This window comes from Gasterosteus aculeatus, chromosome Y (genome assembly GCF_964276395.1).
Source record: "Gasterosteus aculeatus chromosome Y, fGasAcu3.hap1.1, whole genome shotgun sequence".
Taxonomy (NCBI): domain Eukaryota; kingdom Metazoa; phylum Chordata; class Actinopteri; order Perciformes; family Gasterosteidae; genus Gasterosteus; species Gasterosteus aculeatus.
The window spans coordinates 14,036,921-14,059,064 of NC_135709.1; the positions used below are offsets into that span (position 1 = coordinate 14,036,921).

General features: G+C 45.0%; 1 protein-coding gene across 1 annotated transcript in view; it reads left to right on the forward strand.

Annotated features, from left to right (window-relative positions):
• The window catches only part of LOC120812477 (neural-cadherin-like), a 110,398-nt gene that overhangs the window by 82,327 nt on the left and 5,927 nt on the right, over positions 1 to 22,144 (forward strand). The window contains exons 14-30 of the mRNA XM_078097804.1: positions 453 to 580; positions 975 to 1,161; positions 2,711 to 2,854; positions 3,871 to 4,154; positions 4,546 to 6,154; positions 6,881 to 6,974; positions 7,682 to 7,866; positions 8,675 to 8,904; positions 9,351 to 9,628; positions 12,331 to 12,545; positions 13,932 to 14,059; positions 14,201 to 14,328; positions 15,767 to 15,890; positions 16,561 to 16,744; positions 17,039 to 17,205; positions 20,163 to 20,427; positions 20,854 to 21,037. Coding sequence (XP_077953930.1) covers positions 453 to 580; positions 975 to 1,161; positions 2,711 to 2,854; positions 3,871 to 4,154; positions 4,546 to 6,154; positions 6,881 to 6,974; positions 7,682 to 7,866; positions 8,675 to 8,904; positions 9,351 to 9,628; positions 12,331 to 12,545; positions 13,932 to 14,059; positions 14,201 to 14,328; positions 15,767 to 15,890; positions 16,561 to 16,744; positions 17,039 to 17,205; positions 20,163 to 20,427; positions 20,854 to 21,037 — 4,534 coding nt within the window. The remainder of the gene's footprint in view (positions 1 to 452; positions 581 to 974; positions 1,162 to 2,710; positions 2,855 to 3,870; positions 4,155 to 4,545; positions 6,155 to 6,880; positions 6,975 to 7,681; positions 7,867 to 8,674; positions 8,905 to 9,350; positions 9,629 to 12,330; positions 12,546 to 13,931; positions 14,060 to 14,200; positions 14,329 to 15,766; positions 15,891 to 16,560; positions 16,745 to 17,038; positions 17,206 to 20,162; positions 20,428 to 20,853; positions 21,038 to 22,144) is intronic.

Below are 22,144 nucleotides of genomic sequence, written 5' to 3' on the forward strand. Positions count from 1 at the left end.
GTTTATTAAATTAATTGTAAAAATGTCATCCTCTGACATTATCATAAGGTTGAAGAGGTAATGATACAAATACTAACAAGATGATTCTAAACAAGACCAATATATATATATATATATATATATATATATATATATATATATATATATATCAATTCTTTTTCACAATATGCTGTATGTCAGACAAAACACTGCTGTGTGACATCAATAGCTAAAAAATCCATTCAATATATTTTAGCTATTAAATATAATGTTGAATTCATTTGAAGTTGTCCAACATCCAAAATGTTCAAATCAGCAGCTTAAAAAACGTTGATGCATTTGTGTTATTTTATTCAGAAAACCAAACCTTTTAAATGATGAATGTGTTCCTTTACATGGGCTACAGCTTGGAATGCAAGATAACGTATAACGTATTAATTACAATAAGAAACAAATGTCTCTTCTCCCTTCAGATGTCAATGACAATGTGCCATTTTTCACATCCTCGATCTACGAGGCCTCAGTAACCGAAGGAGCCCAGATCGGGACTTTGGTTCTCCAGGTGTCGGCCAATGACAAAGACCTCGGCCTTAATGGAGAGGTTGGTGGTTGTCTATTTTTTGTCTTAATGTTGGGCGGGTGTATAAAACCATGAAAGAGATTTTCAACCACCCCTAGACAACTTTTCTTTGCAAAAACATCTATGTTATGCTGAGTATTGTGGAACATCACACACGAAACACATTAAACTCTGCGGAAACTTTTATTTCAGAGTTGTCACAGTGCACTCACAGGTAAGTGAGTGACCTGTTAGACAATGTAGGTGCGATACAGAGTATCGATTTTATTTTTTTGTAACGAGAAGACAGTGTCTGGGAATATAATAGAGGCGTCCTGACATTTACAGCTACAACACATTTAAATGGGGCTATTTCTGAAGGTTATTGCTTGAAATAGTGCTGTGGCTTAACTGAGAAATTCCCTGCGCTCGGCAGATAACTTACTCTCTGCTGAGTGACAGCAGCGGCGACCACCATCTGTTCCGCGTGGACCCAAAACTTGGCCTAATCTACACGGAAGCTGTGTTTGATCGGGAGGCCTGGAGCTCCTATTTGCTGGAGGTTCAGTCCGTAGACGGCCAGGAATCGGCGCGACCGGGCAAGAACAAACAGCCCAACTCAGGTTAGAAACTATGAGCAGCTTAGTGATGATCAGGCTTGTTCATCCAGCGTACAACTGCTTTGTGTCATTAAAAGAACAGGTGGACATTTTGGGAGGTGCACTCACTGGGAGAAAATTTATACATCTGTGCTGTTAGCTTAGCTTAGCACAACGGTTAGCCTGGGTCCGTTCAAAAGGAACCTTGGTTTGGTCCGTTCAGCTATCTTAGATTAGAACTAGCTGGATGTGGCTTCAAATGTACCTTACCGACATGAGAGTGCAAACAATCTTGTCATTTATCTCTTGGCAAGAAGCTAGAATTACAAAAAATGTTGTTTTGGAATCCGTCATTTTGCAAAATGACGGATTGCAAAATGACAGATTGCAAAAAGACGATTCGAAGCCCATTTTAGGGGGATTTGTGAGCCAATAATAAGGCAACGGCAGAACTTTAATGTATCTTTTTGTATCATATAAATTGTTGTTTTTCATGATATTTACATTCAAGAAATATGATTTCATGGAGCTAGCTTTGCCTGGTGCAATGTTCCTTTCATAAAAATCAGTTTTTTTCCCCCTAAAAGACAATATGGCGACACAGAAATTTAATTCTCAGCATTACGTTCCCTGTGAACTGCATTTTAAACAGACCAGACTGACATAATTTATTCATCTGTACCTTGGGATTGACATTAAAACATCTTATTTAATTTAGTCCGACCCTCCATCTTCCTTCTGAAAATAGCTACAACCCATTTTTTTAATCCCGTGTTTTAATTTTCAACATTCAAAATGTGTGTGTTTGTTTACCATGATTCTCTGTGACATTTGTATCCAAAAGTGGATATTTTACAAATATTTGCAAAGGAGGTATTAGGGGGCAAAGCGCGATGTCCCGAAATGGTAAATCCTTCTCTTGATGGTTGCGAGGGTTGCATCTACAATGAGCCTTAGCGGTGTCTCGGGCAATGATTCTCTCACCTGCAGCAGGGCTCATCTACTCTGCAAACATTACCTGTCACCCTGAGGCACCTCCGGGATTCCACCCGAGACACGAGACGTAAAAACAAGCCGAGAAAACAGAGCGAGCTTCCACCACCGTCGTCTCTCACTGCATCAGCGCCAAATTAACCTGTCACCCATGTGTACTTTGAGCATATAATTTACTGCTTCTAACTAAAGGAATTAACACTGTAATGAGAAGGGCACAAACCGTTGTCAACATATTTAGAGGGGTTATATATATGAAGGCAAAAAAGCAGCTTGCTGAAGAAGTTTAGCTGCGTTATGTTACTGTTTAAAACACCCCATAAAACAAAATACTCGTAACAAAATGAATAGTTTATGTGATTTGCAGCACATTTTTACGAGTAATGTTCTCTCCGATTTCGATGTCTATGAGGCACTTTGCGTTCGGTTAAGTGCTTCTTCCCCACTAAACAGCGAAAATGAATAGAAGAATCAATAAACAGATGGAAAGAGGGAAAATACACACATAACGTGTTTGACAAAGTGTTTGTGTGCGTGTGCGTTTGTGCTATGCCATTTAATCATTCTGTCATTCTTGCAGACACAGCGTATGTGAGGATTTTCATCAGTGACGTCAATGACAACAAACCAGTCTTTGCTCAGCGCCTGTATGAAGTCGGTGTGGACGAGAATGCAGATGTGGGCCTGGCTGTTGTCACCGTTAGCGCTAATGACGAGGATGAAGGTATGCTTGATAAAGCAGCCGCCCGGGGAGGTCCAAGGGAGATCTCGTCCACGCCGCCTCCTAGAATCGAAGGTTAAAGACTCCAACCGGCAAAAAACTGTAGGAAAGTTTTGTGTGTAAAATGATTTTTTTTTTTTTATTTCCCCCAGTATTCTGGCAGTCCAGCCAGTCCAGCTGTCCAGCTGGGAATTATGAGCCAAGTATGCACCCCCGTGCAAAATGGTCTGCATTTGTAACTGAAAGCATAAATGGACCCTTTGGGAAATCTTTCCCAATCCGGCCTGAGCTCTGAGGAAATTGTGCCGTGCGCTAGATTTAGCAGTAGTCATTTGAGTGCTTGGTATTGCAATGTTGCACATATGTTCCAAAAAGAGTGACACGCTCTTTGGGCGGGATTTAACCAATACAGCAGTTGCTCATCCTCCGTACGGCAGTCGCCTAAGATCCCTTTTATCGGGCATGTTTAGGGCCCAAGTATTTATGGGGATGCGGGGGCGCAGCTTAGATTGGGCTGCGGCACTAATGATGAATAGCCGTGAAATAACACCATCCCCACCCCCCCAACATTAAAGTTGCAATACTGTACTGTTCAGACGCACTTGCGTCTGAAAGGCTACGCTCAATCTGTCTTGTTTAAACAGCAACACCCTGGGCTTGACTGCTGTAAGCCTGCCAGATCCCTGTGGGAGGCAGTGAGCACTTTGTCAGCTGGGGTTGTGTTAATAGTACAGATTTGTGTATTTACATGGGATTCCAGCTACTTTAAACGGGATGATTGAAAACGAAGACTGTTCATTCAGGGAGATCATCTTATCTGTTGCCATTTTAAACTCGTAGACTGGATGGTCTCCATGAAAGCACGGTAGACAAGTTCAGATATTGACTTCCTCTTTACTTTACCTTTTTTGGAAAAAAAGGCACAATACTGAATTGCTAAGCAGCAACCTACTATAAATTATTTTGCCACACTTGCGATCTCACATTCCCGGTCGTGCGTTTCCCAATTCCTGCCACAGGAGCCAATGCCAAGCTGCGTTACCAGATTACATCTGGCAACAAAGGTGGCGTTTTTGACATAGAACCAGAGGTGGGGACGATCTTCATTGCGCAACCACTGGACTACGAGGAGCAGAAGAGATACAAGCTACTTGTCCTTGCTTCCGACGGGAAGTGGGAAGACCACGCAGCTGTGGTGGTCACCGTGGTTAACAAGAACGACGAGGCGCCCGTGTTCTCCATGAATGAGTATTATGGGTCCATCACAGAGGAGCTGGATGGGTCACCCGTGTTTGTACTACAGGTGAGAGACTGGGAGGATGACGGTTTCGCACTGCATGATTTTGTTCGTTAATAACACAGATTCTTAAAGTGTCGCTGCATGCGGCGGCTGAGTTTTTGTTTTTTTCACCACTGTATTTCGACACATTCTGAAATTGTCATTTCACCAAGTGGTGAGGAGGAAATTCCACAGTAACGCTGTCCGACCCACTCAAAGGCCTTTCCTAAGATACAAGACACGATCAAAGCTGATTGCTTTAACTCAGCAAAAAGAACATACACTTAAATTGGCTATTTAGAAAATCCAAGAAGGCCTGGGTGATGACTGAAAAGAGATAAGAGGAAGCAGTAATTTGTGTTTGACCGGACGAATGAGTATCCGCTTCCTTAAGACGTGGTCTCCGTCTCCGCAGGTGACGGCCACCGACCCGGACAAGGACGCAGACCAGGGCGCCATACGGTATTCCATTCACGGCCAGGGGGCCGAGTCGCACTTCGTGATCAACGACATCACAGGCGAGATGTACGCCCAGCGCACCATGGACCGAGAGGAGCGCGCCGCCTGGCGCTTTGTTGTCATGGCGACGGACGAAGAGGGCGAAGGGCTCACTGGCTTTACGGACGTCATTATTAACGTGTGGGACATCAATGACAACGCCCCCGCCTTCACTTGTGCGCCCGATAATTGCCACAGCAGCGTTGCGGAGAACTCTCCTCCGGGAACCTTTGTAGTAGAAATGACAGCGGCGGACCGTGACGATGCGCCCGTGGGTCAGAACGCAATCCTCACGTACCGGATCAGCGAGAACGTGCGCGTGGCCAACGACGCTGACCTTTTTGTCATTGACTCCAGCACCGGCACGCTTTCTTTGGCAGCGGAGGGTCTTGACCGAGAGTTTGCCGACAGCCACAGGCTGGTGGTGGAGGCCCGGGATGGCGGGGGCATGATAGGTACGGCCACCGTCACTGTGGCCGTGACGGACATCAACGACCACGTGCCTAAGTTCAGACAGGACCGGTGTGGCGCTCGCGTGCCCGAGGGCGCCGATGAAGACGCTGCCGTCCTGGAGCTGAGCGCTGTGGACCCCGACGCGGGCACGTACGGCCAGTTGGCCTTCAGTGTGGTGGCAGGAGATGCGGAGCAGCGGTTCTACGTGGTCGGCCACAGACCGGAGAAGACGGCCACGCTGAGACTGAAGAAGAAGCTGGACTTTGAGAGGCCGGGAGAGCAGCGGTTCAATCTGACCCTCAAGGTGGAGGACTCTGACTTCTCCAGCCTCATCCACTGTCAGATTCTGGTGGAGGATGTGAATGACAATGCTCCTGTGTTCATCCCGAGCTCCCGGCTGCTCCCCCCTCTGCCTGAGGACGTAACTGTGGGAACAAGCGTTGTTCAGGTCGTGGCCAGTGACTCCGACTCCGGCCTGAACGGGGACATTCTGTACAGCATTTCCCCCCGATCTGACCCACATGGGCATTTCACGGTCAGTCGAGCCGGCCTAGTCACGGTCGCCAAGCCGCTGGATAGAGAGACGGTTGCGGGTTACGAAGTGGTCGTCATGGCGACGGATCGGGGTAACCCGCCGCTGACTGGCACCGTCACGGTCCGCGTGCCACTGCTGGACGTGAATGACAACGGGCCCGAGCTGGAGGCGGCCTACTCTCCCGTGCTGTGGGAGAACAGTCCGGCGCCCCAAGTGGTCTGGCTCAACAGGAGCTCGACCCTGCTCCGCGTGGTTGACAGGGACTCCTCGGAGCACGGGCCTCCGTTCTCTCTCTCACTGCCCTCACTTTACTCCATCCACTTCCACCTGCAGGATCACAGCAACGGCTCCGCCACGCTCACCGCCCTGCGGCGATTTGACAGGGAAAGGCAGAGCGAATTCCACCTGCCGGTTATTCTGATCGACGGCGGCGAGCCACCAATGACAGCCACTGCTACGCTCACCATCACCATCGGCGACCAGAATGACAACGCCCATCAGGCAGGAGAGAAAGAGGTCTATGTGCATACCCGCAAGGGTGAGTTCCCGGCTTCCCCGCTCCTTTAATTTTTCTTTGCTACAGAGCTTTTTTTTTTTACTGCAGGCAGATATGTGAGTGAGGAAAAGAAACGGAGGCTACCGCTGAAGGGTCAAGTTTTCATCCCCGTACCTGGTTGGTGTAGTCAGAATTTAATGATACTCTTTTACATTCTAGCAGCGTTTTTTTATGGTAATATCGTTGTCAAATCCTTTCTCGAGCCCTCAGCACATTCTCTCCGTGTGCCTAAAGCTCATCCCAAGCATCACTTTATGATAAGGATTATGATTTTAGTTGGGTGTTTTTTAACCATCCAGGTAAATTTGGTTAGGTGTGCTGGCTTGTTAACGTTTTGATTGCACACTACACGGCGGTTTTGTTAATTGTGGAAAAAACGGGGAACGCCGTGACTCATCTAGGTTGCCATTGTTTACTCGGCTGCACCACTCTGGCAGTGCAGGTCGATAATAACATAATCCATACAGAGATACCCGTGCATCCTTAAGCTCCACGCTCTCTGAAGTGGAGCGCCGAGAGCCTATTCTTTCCAGCAGTGGGGCCTCCTCAGTTATGAGCACAATAAGTCAAAACGAACACAAGAAGAGAGGGACGACTAGATAAGTGTGGGCATCAGCAGATTCTGCTCAGACTCAATCAATGTGGGCATGTGTGTGTGTGCGTGTGTGCGTGTGTGCGTGTGTGTGTGTGTGTGTTTACCTTGAGCAGGAAGGCTTGCAAATGCGGCACTGGGGAAGGTGTATGCCCCAGATCCTGATGACTGGGACAACAAGACCTACACTCTGGAGACAAGCGCGGCCAAGTAAGAGCGCTAAGTTAAATGCATATCATTATTTCTTTCGGGAAAACATGCTGATCTCCAAATTTGCAGCACAAGTACAAGTGCTAAAGCAAAACACGCCAGAAGAACTTCCAACATTGTAGAAATTGGAGAAAAAAAACAGCTGTATTTCTGATATCACTCGGCCTGAAACATTTGACTCCTAATCTTACATTTAATTCCCCGGGCTCGAATATGAGCTAAACTTTCCAAAAAGGGACTCTAAAATCAGCCGTCAGCAGTGATTGTCATTCTGGAAAAGGCAATCAGATTCAAAGAAAATAAGCAATCTCGCTCCAACTGTATGGTATTCCCAAGATGGAACAAACCGTTTTAAACGCTGTTTGACTCCATCAGGTTCCTTGTGCAGCTATTCAGTATTCACACCCTCAAGATCAGATTAGAAATACCAATTGCAAATTTGTTTTACCTTGAAAACTATGAAGCTCCTTTGGTTTCCTTTTTCACCTTCCTGGCTTTTTTTTTTCTCAAAATGAACTTGCGTTAGCTTCCTAGTGGAGTGAATCCAGGTAACCTGAGCAATTCCGTGCTTGTCTGTGCCCGTCTGTCAGGTACTTTTCTTCAAAAGCTCAGAAGCAAAAAAAAAAAAAGCCACTTGCCACTTTTTTTCTTCTATTTCTTACTTTAAGCCGTCCTCTCCTACTTAACCGCTCCTCTGCTTTTCTCAGATACTTCGGTCTGAACCAGAGCTCAGGAGTGCTGACTATCAAACCCAACACTCCAGCAGGCAGCTACTGGTTGAGGGTCGGTGTGTCTGACGGAGTGTGGCCCGACGTGTTCTCAGGGGTCAGAGTTCATGTTAGGGAGCTGGAGGAAAAGTCCATCTTGTTGTCTGCCTCGCTGCGTCTGACTGGTAACGTTACAACTTCGTGGCATAACATAATATTGTCTTTAACAAGGTTTTTTTTGGGGTTGGATCCTCAGTCTCAGTCGTCCTCCTCCAATTAGAGAATACGTCCTTTTGTTGCCGTTGTTTTGCGATTCTTTTTTGAGACTGTTGACAGAGACAGCATCTGCCACGAGCATGAATAAATTGCTACTTTTCTTTGACTTGATTAGCTGGTTGTCAATCCAGTTAACGCTGAAATAATAGGCTGTCAGCAGACATTTTAACACTTGCATTATTTAACTGCTCCAAGTATTGTAAAGCAAGCTTCCGCACGGCTTGATGGCGATAGCTTCCTTGACGCTCTGAAGTTTATGTCGGAGTGTCCGTCAGTCTCTCAGAGAAAATGGCAGTAGTAAAGGTCAATTTGGAAGTGTCAGGTAAAGTCCTTGACATTTAAAAAGCCATTCGGCGGCTATTATGGAGGCCTCGGACTCGGAGTCATTATCATTTCGGGAGATTAAAGATGACTGCCCACATTCTGCAGATATTATTGGAAGGTGGCACCACAAAAAGTGATAAATTTCCCAGGTCATTAAAACATTTTGCACAAGGCAGCTGTTCAAGACCCTGACTTTATTACAGCGAAGAAAAGCAACGATTTTTACTTGACTGCATCACAACTTATGGCTGATCCGGTGAGGAGGTGGATCAATAACCGGAGATGTTAGGCTACCTCTTTGTGCGTATGGAATCCGGAAAATGGCAGACTTTCATCAAGCCTGCAAGTGTCATCGACGACTGAGCAGTCCTCTCTCTCTCTTGTCTCCTGAAGGCATAACAGCGAGAGGATTTATCGACCCTCACGTCGAGGGGAAGTGTCGACTGGAGACGTTCTGGGACTTCCTGTCTGGAGCCCTGTCCGTCAGGCCGGGGAGCGTCAACATTTTCAGTATAGCAGACAGGGAGGAGAGAACCGTGGACGTCCATTTCTACGTGCTAACCGATAATGGCTACATGCGCCCCGAGAAACTCCATTCGGTCCTCGCCGCTCATAAAACGAAGGTATATATACCGCTACCGTCTGATAGATAGAGATCGATGCTCATACATGAAGCATTGCACTCGGGCTCGGGAGCTTGAGTGGAAGCGATATCTCTTTATCTGCCCTTTCATTTTCACCCCAGCTCCCTGTCTGTTTATTGCCTGGCTGTGTCATGTCTCTTTATCACTCCCATTTTTACTTCTCTTTGTCTACTTTCCTTTTTTTTCCCTGCTTCTTTCTGTTTTCTTCATTCATCTATTATATAGAATAATAACAGCCTCTATGTAAATCAGGCCCGGCCTCTCTCTCTCTCTTTTGCCTTGCTTGTGAAGTCCTTTCACCCTCTAAATGTATGTCACTCTGCGCTCACCCACATTGGAGATATAAAATCCTTGTCTTCACTGACAAGTTCCGTAATTGCCATGTTTGTCTCCCGCATCTCCTCCCTTCTCCCGGCTCTACGCAGCTGCAGGCCTTGCTGCACGCGAACGTGAGCCAGGTGCAGGTGGACGAGTGTGTGCGCGCTGCCTGCCAGACAGCCGGCGGCTGCTCCACACGGTTAGGCATCGCTGACACGCCCACCCTGGTGGACTCGGGTGCCTTATCCCTGGCGTCGGTGAAGGTGACATCCTCGGCTGTGTGCGGTTGCGCCGCCAGGGAAATGACCCGCCAGTCCTGCTCCTCCTACGGCATTAACCCCTGCCTGAACGGGGGAACGTGCGTGGACACCCAGGGTGGATACAGGTGAGAAGCCCAGCGGTTTCGCTGGGGGACTTGGAGTTGGAAATGGCTCTCAAAAGATGCACGAAAGTGAGATGGGAGATTCCTTATATTTTCGCAGTTTTTGCTCTAGTCCTCGGGCTTAGTGTAAGAGTTTCATCTTCGAAAATGAGCCCCTCTTCTCCTTAAAAAATCTCCTTCACCTGCAACTTGACCTAACTGGCTTGAGCTGCTCTGCTATGTTGTCAGCTGAATATAGAGTAGCAGGATTTTTCCAAAAGGCTTTGGGCTATTTGAAATAAAATAAAGTGTATACGAACTGTATATTCAGTGTAGCCTGGCCAGATTCTAAAATTAGACCTCGTGCACTGTGTTTCGCAGAACTTGACAGTTAATAATGAACACAGCTTTTGCATTATTGTTGCAATTTGGCGAATGCAAGGTCATTAGCCAATAGTCTGATTATTAACTAGGGCACGTTAAGACATTATTGCGTTAACTCATGTATTAATTAACACCGACAATTATTTAATAACAGTTAGTTTTTATCACAATATGTCCGTTGCACAGTGGCTCTAAACATACAGACAAACCATTGCTTACGAAGGGCGGGGCGGGGGGAGGTTGTTGACCAGTATTGACTCTGGAGGGGCGTCATCCCCAATCTCAATCAATGAGCAGGGACTGAAAAATGGAGAAAGGTAACAAACTCTTATGTGGACAATTTCTCTTTAAGAAACACAAAGCGAGCAAGTTGATGGAGCCAAAATTATTTGTAACCACTCCTGCTGTGTTTTTAGATACGCACAAGACGTGAGAGTAAACTCCTCTTAATTAAACTCTTTGGGGTAAACCAGCCATGCGGTTCTTCCCCGAGGATGTTCCCCTCCTCTAAATCCCCCCTGAGTCCCCTAAGTACTGCTCCTTATGAACATCAATAAGCATTATGAACATCAATATATAACAAAAACCACAACGACTGTTTATGCTGCCCCCTGATAAAGAAATGTCTTTTTTTTAATGCACTTTTGTTTTATACGGTACCAGTCAAAGGTTTGGACACATTTTCCCATTCAATTCAATAATAAAGTGTGGCCAAATCTTTGACTGATACTGTATATTAGTACTTTCATAATAAAAATGCACCACTTTTATGTTTTTAATTTTCCGCAATATTATAATTGTTGCTCAGTACTAATATTAACCCAAAATATTCATAAATTCATAAAAACTGTAATTGTTTCTGTGTGAGTCTATTGCGGAAGAAACAGCACGCAGCTCATTTCATGCACACTCTAATGCCCAGATTAAATAAATATAGGGCAAGGGGATTAGTACAACTCTGGCCCCCCTCTATGCTCACAACTTCTCCTTTAATGTCATTTACATGCATGGATGCAAATTCATGTAACAACAGTGTGAAGAAATCTCTCCTCTTATTTTTTTTCTTTCAATTTTATGTTTAAAATTGTCTCTACTGCAGCTAATCGGCACACTGCTGAGAGGAGCCCTTCTTCTGTAAGAAGACTATCTGCCATATGTGCCCATATATGACTGCACCACAACCATACACAATCCAATTTTGGGTTATATCCTCTGTCAAAGGAGCTTAACATGCAACCTCAGACGGTAGCTGATCAGATACTGTCAGTCAGAAGTGAGAAAAACATGCTGTGCGCTTGAGTTGGATTGGCCTTGCTCTCACAAGTCACATGAAAGAGCAGTGAAAGAGTGAAGCGTTGTGCATATGTATGCATAAGGCTACGTTCCGCCTAAGTGCCGTCCCTCTCATTGTGCGCATGAATCAGTATTCTTGACATGTGTTGCCCAGCTGCAGAATAAACATTGATGGGAAGAAATAGCCTCCAACAGCCTCGGCACTCACAGCCTTCCTCATACATGGCATGGAAATAGATGGCTTTTCACATTATCAGTAAAGCCAGCTTGTCTACAATGCCTACATTGGAGGAAATGGGATGAGATCAACCGCTACCTCCCACCCTGGCCGTTGGAATGATATGATGTGCACCATGTAGGTGTTTTTCATCACCGCATGTACCTCTTCCTTCATGGTAATTTTGTCAGATTATTTGAAATTACGATCTCACTCACGAATACGTTGATTTCTGGTTTCTGCTGAGGCAGTGATCCCTATCACTCGAGCTCTAATCAAAGTAGATGAGTACAAGAAGAGGCAATTGCGCAGATATCAACCAAAGCGTGTAATACCTCAAGAATGAAAAGGGGGCGGGTGGGGATAAGGGAGAAATTGATTGTACGGTGCATAAAAAAAGAGTGAACAATAATAATGAATTATCCCTTACCACTGAAGATGGTGACGCGCCGAGTAAGAGCAGTCTCCGGCGGGTTCAGCCCCAGCAACTGAGAAGAATAGAACAGAGTAAAGTTGTGTTCATAGCTAATTGATTCAACACGGAATTAGGTATTCAGGGATTTGTTTAAAAATGCAAACAATTGACCGATGAGACCGCACTTTCTTAGCCGCGTAGGCAGTCGCCATGTTGGTGCAACATCAAAGCCCCCCGTTCCTGTGCGAATCAACAAGACTGTCACGTCCACCGCAGAAATGTCACCACACTCAGATCCAGAGATTGGACAGAGTGAAGATTTCACGGCTCGAGAAACATGAACAACGCAGATTGTTTCCTTTCCCCCCATCTTTCGCATTGATTTCCCTCACAGCGCTCTAGTTTTCTGTGCTACAGGTGCCACTGCCCCCCGCAGCTCGAGGGGCCAGAATGTCAGCAGACGAGGCTTAGTCTCCTTGGCAACGGCTATGCCTGGTTTCCCCCCATAAGGCCATGCTTTGATAGCCATCTTTCCCTGGAGTTCATGACAGCGGAAGACGATGGACTGCTGCTGTATGCGGGCCCACTGGCTACTCTGCTGCCCGGGGACAGTGAGGACTACTTGGCCATAGGTAAGCAATAAGTCTGCATAATTACATGGCCTGCTGGGGGGACGTGCAGGCCATTTTTCACTAAAACCAGAAACTTAATTTTGTGTTTAATTGCTGGGCGGCAGCCAATCGGATACATCAGGCAAATTTTTTTTGTTAGTCTACCGCTGAGGGAAATGAAAAACTCACTCTACCGAGTTACACAGTAAGTACTTGACATGCCGGCTACAAAGGCAACGCGGTTCAACTGTTTAATGTGTATTAATACTTTGTCCTGTGCCACAAGGAATAGTGCTTCCGCGTCAGTGCTTCAGCTCCTGAACAGACTCAATGGCTGGTTGATATTCAGTGTCTCAGCCAAGATCACGTCAACGAGGTTTATTCTGAGAAAGGCTAACCCGAATGCTATAGGTGAAGGACAGGAGTAAAGAATAGATCAAACCGAATGTACAAAATAGTAAAGTAATAGATTAGAGTATGAAAACACTGCCGCATGTTGTTGATGCTAGTGGAATGACAAAGACATAACGTTTTTAGACCCTCCTAAATCATGCATGGAAGGGCTCTGTTGCTGTTGCACACACACACACACACACACACATACACACACACACACACACACACGTCTCCATAAATTGTATTTTTCTGCGCTATGGCGATCTGACAGCCTCATATCATGTAAAGATGCCGCAGCAACACCTCATTTCAGAAACAATGTCATCATCGCTGAATTATTCACGCGCTTCCCTGTGTGTGTGTGTGTCCGTTCCTCAACTTGATTTTTATCTGCTATTCCGGATCACTATTTTCCATCACCGTCTTTGTGGTGAGCAGGTGATTTCAAATTCCTGGCCATAACCCCGCTGTGTTATTTTTGCCTTGTCAGTTTATAGTGCGTGTAAGTTCTGTGGTGGGACATTTCAGTGTCCCTTGGGTCTTTATGAAACTGTAATTTGCATTTTGCCATATTTTTTCATCACAGTTTTTTTTTTCTTGACCTTGACCGGTACATTTTGTCAGAGCAAACAAGTTAAGCTCTTTTTCTACAAATCTCTAAGAGCCTTTTAATGCCTCCACGCTGCCAACAGCTGTGTTCGGGGGGCTTTATGTTTTGGGGTTATCCGTACCAATATGATGAACAATCTTGGGAACGCCTGGAGGGAAATTCATTACACCAGGGACAAACATCCTCTTGGACTCAAGTACGAATTTATTTGAAATTGGTTGTCAAGGTCAGGGTCACTGTGAAAGTGACGATATCTTAGAAAGACGTGGATGTAAACTGCGGCTTCACTGGTCGGGGGAGGTGTCCAACCGCAATGCACCAATTCTAGTTTGAATTGAAAAGGTTTCATTGAGGTTAAATTATGATCTTGATCGTTACTGCTGGATCTTCATTTTCCTCAGAATTGATTGGTGGGACACCTAGTCTGAAAATTAACCACGGCTCGGGGACCCTGGTCCTCCAGTTAACAAATAACATCGGGGTGACTGACAGACGCTGGCATCGCCTCGACGTGAGGAGCAATAGCGAAGTAAGAGCGGCACATCTTTGCATCCCCAGATGTCAGAGTAAAATATGGTCTCTAATTTGTAGAGCGCGCATGGTTTTATTACACTCACGCATCCATACATGCAGCAGCAATGACCTCTCCCCACTCTGCCTCAATTTAAAGGAAGTACACTTCACCCTGGATCGATGTTCCAGTGCAATCATCATGGAGACGGAGGGTGTGGACTCGTGGGCAGTGACGGAGGACCGCTCATCCTGCGAAATCCGCGGGGTCACACCCAACCGGGACAAGTAAGATAAATGTTTAAATGTAGCCAGAACAGCACTGCTCACGATGAAAACCTGGAGGTTCTTTCGAACGCTGGAGGTACTAAATGATGGGATAAATCATTTATTGTGTTCATTGTATAATATAAACATGAACTTTTAGGCATAAACAAACATGATTGGCTTCAGGGGGTAAACCCCTATCTTTCTTCTTGCAGCAGTTTGCAAGCTGGTAAAAGTGAAATATTTAAATTAAGTCAATGTTTTACATACAGATGTGATACTTATACTGTATCTAAAACTAATTCTTCCGAAGGAATTTAATTTTGTTCATTATTTTAATAAGCATTTGTAATACAGCTGTAAAAATGAAAAACATTTAGAAAGCATCAGCCGAATGATTGTAGCTGAGAATTTTTTTTTTTTTACTTTGATTCTATTAAGTTTACAGTAACCTGGAGTAGTGGTTGGAATAAAAATGAGCTACTCTGATTATTTTATATGTATTGGTATGTATTATAGTTATTGTTTTTTTTTATTGAGTTTTCCAAATCCACTAATCGATATTTTAGTCTACGATGGGCTCAATAGGCTTGAGCCCAAGGTTTGCTTGACTTGCTTTGGCTGTAAATAGGATAATATTCAAAGATGCATACTTTAATATAGAACAAAGAAAGCAGAAAATGCTCAGATATAAGGAGCTGGAGCCAGACTTTTTTTCGGAATAGATTTAATTTTCTGGTTGTTATGCATTTCTTTAATTTTATTTATTTATTTATTGTTTCAGCACAATATTGTATCTCCCCCCCCCCCCGTAGTGAGGGCACATGTGATCTTTGTTTTGTTGTATAATTAAGCTTTGAATTTAAAAGGATTATTAATTACGTGTTACCACTATTTATTACAGTAACTTTTAAAAAAAACCTATTTACTCTGATAACCGTATTTGAGTTCAACATCATTAAATATTTAATATGGTAGTCGACAAGCCAAAATCAGAATTGAAAATATTCTGTTTCATCTCATTCTTCCAAGAGTTGCTGGGCTGAATCGTTTCGAGCGAATGCAATTTACACGTTGTGCTTTTACAATAAGGGAAGAAAACAACAATAAGATGTCAGCCTCATTGTCATAATATCATCATAATGCCAGTGAGAATCTCAGTGACTATGAAGGCAGCCTCAGTAGGAAAATAATAAACCATGAATTTTAAGCTTGACAGCTTATATGATGTGTGTGTGTGTGTGTGTGTGTGTGTGTGTGTGTGTGTGTGTGTGTGTGTGTGTGTGTGTGTGTGTGTGTGTGTGTGTGTGTGTGTGTGTGTGTGCTCCTTTTCTTCAGCTTTTATTTCTGTGTTTTTATATTGAGAGGTGTGTTTTGAATTCTAACTGTACCAACTTACACTGTATTTCTTTTTCTTCTCCTCGGTTTTTCTTATTGATGGTTGGTTTTTCTTTCCCAGGTACCTGAATGGAAGTCAAGTATTGCAGATTGGAGGGGTCAACAATAACATATCCTATGAATACCCTCAGCTGCAGCACACGCATTACACTGGATGTATAAGGAACCTAGTTGTGGACAGCAAGGTACTGCAGAAGTGAACACACACATTGCCGTGGTAGATGAATAGATTCATCTCTACGTTTCCTTTTAGATTGCAGCGTACTGGAGTGCTTTATTTATATAACTTATTCCATAGATGTGTTGTAAATACAGTGCACCAGCAAATTTGCTAATAAAAAAGGACCGCTTGAGTCAGTTGACTCATATAAAAGAAAACACGCAAACATTCACATGAATTATTATAAGTACCAGCAAAAGTCAGTGGCTGAATTTTAGCCACTTTATATGCAGTTGAATAGAAGGATACACTGGCTTTGAATTTTAAATCTAAATATGCAATCTAACTAAAGCTGTTAAATCAATGTTGTGGCCTACGAAGCACGCTACGTCTCTTGTAAATGTTGCTAAGAAGTAAAGAACAACATGCAGTGAAAATACATTAACACTACTAAAGTCTAATAAGTCAATGCCTTTGCACTGGAAAACCTCCATTCTAATTATACATGACCTCTTATTTTACACCTTTCTGTCTGTGCAACACTTAACCCTGCGTACGATGAGTTGAGGATAAATCAAGCCATAACTTATTAGTATTAAACAGACAGGAATTAGATATTGATCTTACATCTAATGGCAAAAACCACCCCAAGCTTTTCTCCTTTTCACATTTTCTTTTTTCTTTCTTGTGTTCAGCTATATGACCTTGGCTCCCCAGCTGAATCCTCCAACACTGTGGCAGGCTGCTCTCTTATTGATGACCACTGCAGCAACATGGAGCGATCGTCCCCCTGCGGCAAGAGGGGTCGCTGTCACGGCCAATGGGGCTCCTTCAGCTGCCTCTGTGAACCCGGGTTCACGGGGCCTCAGTGCGATCAAGGTGGGCACACCATTTTGCTTTGATTTGGACCATGAGGGTTTTTTGGGGGTTTTTTTGCATCAAAGACCTGTTTGATCCCAGTGGGAGTTTGGGGTATTTTCAAGCCTCACACACAGTAGAAAGCCTTCCGGTATGTGGGGAAAATTCTACACCACAAAACAGCACTTTGCTGCGGTGGAACATAAAGTGCTTCTGCGGTTAAAGCACGGCCCTCGCTGCAATATCCTCAATTATTTCTCACTCGATGTCCCAATTAACTCGAAAACCGCGTGCGTGTGTTTTTTGATTGACAAGGGGCTCCGGAGTTCTCCTTCGACGGCCGCAGCCACGTTCAGTTCCACCTCCTGTGGTCGCTGCCTGCGTGCCTGACGAGGGTCCAGCTCGGGATTCGGACGCGCGCCGCCTTTGGCGTCGTCCTCAGCCTGCTCTCCCGGGAGCAGAACGAATACCTACGCCTGGAGGTGAGTCACGGCTCATCACACCCTTGACAGCTCTCATTGTCTTGTCTGTGGGCCTCAAGAAGACAATTAGAGCCGAGACAAATGATTGCTGCAAATACTTGTCAGGCTGAGAGTGAGTAATATCAGGGTTGGAGACATATGCGTGGATACTGAGGGGGCCGGGGGATTGACATCTGTGTGTTCTCAACAAGGTCTTTCAGCGGAGTCTGAAGAATGCTTCCAATCGAGAGGCTGCTGTTTAAGAAATTAGGCCTTCTTTGTTCAAGGTTATTTATGTCTCTGCGGAACATTTTTTAAAACACTTCACCGTGGCAAAAGCAACTGCGGGCACTGCGAATCAAAGGGCACGGGTGCCGTCGAGTGAAGGTTAGATCCCCCCTGCCCTGAACTTGAGGCTTTTAACACAGCTTGCTTTGAGTAGCGAGTTTAAAGCTTTTGCCACAACTGCTGCCGAGTGGCGCTCACGCAGGAGGAGACGAGGCCACCTCACTTTGCCAGGCCTCGATAAACGTTACTGAGAGGATAAGAAGCCCGTGTTGTTGCCTGGACCCACTGACAGAAGTAAGTGGCTCCGTTAGTATGGCGTTATATTTGTGCCACAATCCTGAGCGCGTAATTTTAAGTTTTGAGCACAGAGTTTTGCTATATTTTAGCAAAGAAAAACATTCCGTGCGCGCAGTTTACTGAGGTGCCCTCGCCACAAACTGGTTTTCTGCGCGCAGGCAGCCGTTGCTGCGCTCTCTCCTCGTCTTCACTCTGCGCTCGCTCGACTTGCAGCAGCGTTACATTTGTGCCACAAAACCAACCAATCAGAGAATTAAAGAAGGTCAATTGCGATTGGCTGTTGGTCTACAATCACAACGCTTCCTAAAGAAGACGAAAACGAGTGATATTAGAAGTCCGGCTAGCCACCATCAGACATGACCGAAGCAAATGATGAGAACAACACGTGTTTTAATCCAGGCCATTAGCATTTAGCACAAATGCTGCAAACTTCAACAACTCGCTGAGCTTCCGCGATGCTGTAGGTAGTTCTACTAGCGTTGTGATTGGAGACCAACAGCCAATCACAATTGACCTTCTTTAATTCTCTGATTGGTTGGTTTTGTGGCACAAATGTAACGCTGCTGCAAGTCGAGCGAGCGCAGAGTGAAGAGGTGGAGAGAGCGCAGCAACGGCTGCCTGCGCGCAGAAAACCAGTTTGTGGCGAGGGCACCTGAGTAAACTGCTAAAATATAGTTCTCTGTGCTCAAAACTTAAAATTACGCGCTCAGGATTGTGGTACAAATATAACGCCATACGTTAGGACCTTCGCTTTGGGCCGAACCCGCGTCCGTCACACCGCATTCCACTCCACTGGTCTGTTTGAAAAACATCTTGTCCGGCGCTTGTTACGCGTTAGACGGCGTTGTTCGAAGCGAAGACCTCGTCGCTTGTTCCTCTTAGGAACTTTGAGCTTTGTGGGGGGGAAAAAAACAATGTTGTCCTCTTCGCTTGATGCAGTCCCACGGCGACAGGAGCAGGAAAGGGCTGTGGCCTTGTGCCGCGTGCTGCCCGTGAAGCTTCTCTCTGAAACCCTCTGCGGAGTTGAATTGGTGAGCTGGATAAAACATCTGACTTCTGTCTGCTGCGCCACGCTGAAACATTTTCAGCTGTCTCAAAGCTCTTAGAAATACTTGAGCTGAAGCCTGGTGTGTTTGCCTACAACAAGGCTGAATTTAAAGGGCCGTCTCGCTCACCCTTCTTTTCTTAAGGGGAGATATGGGGTAGAGTGCTCACTGAATAAATAACCACACTTTCATCCAAAGGTTACCGAAGGCTTGCTGCGTAGAAACAACATGCAGCTCTCCAAGGAGTGTGGTGTCTCTGTGCAGAAAACACTCATCCGATGCAGCGTGTGAAGGCGGTTTTGGGGAGCGACTGGCATGCACTGCTTTGTCAGGACCAGTGACCCTTAAGAACACTAAAACTACAAAATCATTGCCTTTCATTTTTCCTTTTTCTTTTTTTGTTGCAGAATTGTGACCCGAGTTTAGTATTCTGCAAAAATTCAGACCTCAGAAATGCATTTTTGAACATTTTGTGAAGATGGTGATTGCAGAGATCTCTGGGGGCAGAAAGTTTGTATAATCCCATTATTTTTCCTGATTATTTATTATCCTTTGTCCTTTGCTCTCTTAGGTTGAGGAGCACTGTTGAGAGCAAAGTCATCTTTTACTGGTCGGCGTGTGTGTGTCTGTGTGTGTCCGGTGGGGGAGACGCATTTGAACTGCCCATGCTGAGGGGGAGCTGTGGTTGATGCAAGCGTGGCTGAATGTGAATTATCTTGCCCCACTGTTTCCAATTAAGCGTCGGACATGGACAAGCTGCAGCTAAGGGAGCCCCTCATTGGTTCGCTCCATTGTGTTCGCTCATCCTTAACTGCTGAAGATAATTGTTGTTTCTTCTACACCCTCCCCTTGTGGTCCCTCTCGCTTATGTGATGCAACAATGTGTCCGGCGGCTGTGCAAGGCATTGTGGCTGCAGAATGTCACAATTCATTTTTACAACTTAAACTTTTCATGCCTTTTTTGCGGCACGTTCACCACAGAGAGCCTCTTCTTGTTGGTTTAATAACTCACTTCTTGTCCGGCCCAACCTTTGCTTCTTCTTCTCTCGCCACGGGAGCTGGCCTACTTCTTATGATGTTGTTATGCACAAGATCTGTTTTTACCCATCAACACAGAACAAAATGGCAGGAGTCCAGGCCCGTCTCTTTGGAATTTGGGTCACCCCGTTCTACATTTTTATACGCCAGGCCTTAAAATGGTAAATGATGGGGTTTAATCAATGCAGAGGTCTTCTGCATGCAGTGCAGTAGTCCACCTGGAGCCCATCCATAACACGTGAAATTGCTTCTTGTGGTTCTCCCGACTGTTGGAATGTCTGCATTTTGGAATTTTTCTTTTTGTCTCAGGTCATTCAGGGTCTGCTGGCTGTTTTCTACAACCTCGGAGACGGAGACTACAACCTGACGCTGCCCCACCATCCCCTCGGCGACGGAGAGTGGCACGAGGCGGAGCTGGAACGGTACGGCAGAGAGTTCACGCTGCGACTGGACGGAGGTGGAGGACGGCGAGAAGTTACGGCCTCGCTCGGGCGGAGTCAGGAGATCATCATCGACCCCTCCGTGGTGATGCTCGGGAACTCTTTCCCCTCGGGACTCAACCGGAGCTTCCTCGGTAGGTGGATGCTCACGACCCTTGATTGAGACTTAAATGAGTGTTTATTTAAATGAGTGAACAAATGAGCAATTAACAGCTTAATATCCAAATAGTTTAATTTACAGCCATGTAATGAAAGCACTAACTTGTATACCTGTTCATAAAAAGTAAGTAAGTCAGTGGTTTTAAGTAACTCTGGTGGTTACACATCTCACAACCAACCAATCAAAAGGTGTTTGATCCTTTTGTTCCAGGCAGATGAGAGAAAGAGAGTCCATGGCACTGAGTGCTGATTTGAATGATGTGTTAGAGCCTCGCGCTTCCCACAGTGAGCAAACTACCCGGCAGTTTGCGTGTCCATAAAACACTTTTCCCGAGGACTGCTGTCTCTGAGTGTCTTTTGGCATTGTGAACTCAGATTTTTTTCCCCCCCTATTCTATCAGGATGTTTGAGAGATGTGAGGTTTAACGGCCGCTCCGTCCCTCTGGGACGGGACCAGCCCACCGAGGGGCTTCAAGTGATCACTTCGCAGGGCGTCTCTGTTGGCTGCTACTCAGAGGCCTGCAGGAAACATCACTGCTCCCCTCCCTTAGTGTGTGTGGACCTCTGGAGACACCCTGAGTGCAGGTAAATAAATACAGCATAAATAACCCCGGGTGTTAATGACACCGCGCATACATACATACCACAGCCGTGCTTATGACAAGATGACCAATGGCAGCACTCAACTTGCAAATGTTGCAAAAAGAAATGACATCAAGACCTACAGACTCGTGCAGTATAGATTTCCGAAAGCAGGCAGATAGAATAATATAACCTTTTGGAAAGGAACTTTAAATGTCAAGTAACTTATCAACCATATTAACAACTGGTCACATTAGGTTGAATGCTATTTATTATCATTTGTCAGGTATAAGCAAGGTCTGGAAATTGGCACTCATTTGTAAAGGTTTTCAAAGCAACACATTAATTAATTAATTAATTAATTAATGATTACTTGACACATATTATTTACTTAACACATATTAATTAATGATTACTATTTTCTAGATAACATGAAACATAAACAAAACCCGTGAATAATTAGTTTGTCTGTTCCTTTATGCGTATCTATATAGTCATTGCAAAGAACAAAGATTTAAATCCATATATTATAATTTTATTCATATTGTATGAAATAGAGTGTATACTCAATGAGTTGCCCTATCATACATATTCATGTATTATTGATTAATAATAATTTACATGAATGCATAACTGGGAACCCCCAACGTTGTTCTCATTAATGTACGAATTAACAATCTCCATCAATGAAACGTATTAGCATCCAAATCCAAAAGCTCCATTTCAAAAACATCTGAATCCACATAAATAAGAGCAATAAGCACGCATTAATCAAAACAAACGATACAGCGCTGGTAAAAGAAGCCCATGTTTGTGCATTTGTGTGTGTGATCAAAGTGTCCACCAGAGGGCAGCTTGGTGTCAGTTCAGCCCCTTCTCCACTGTGAGGGTCAACCTGTGTGTCCATAGTGTCTAACAGCTGCCTGCAGGACCATAGTGTCTAACAGCTGCCTGCAGGACCACTAACGTCTCCAGGCTGTGATTTTAAGGCTCTGAAATAGTGAGACTTTGCACTTCGTCCACTCCATCCGGTTTACAGATATACTGTGGAACTACTCCTGCAGAGCCGACCTCAGTTTATCTCTTTTCTTTTTGTACAGCACAGTCAAC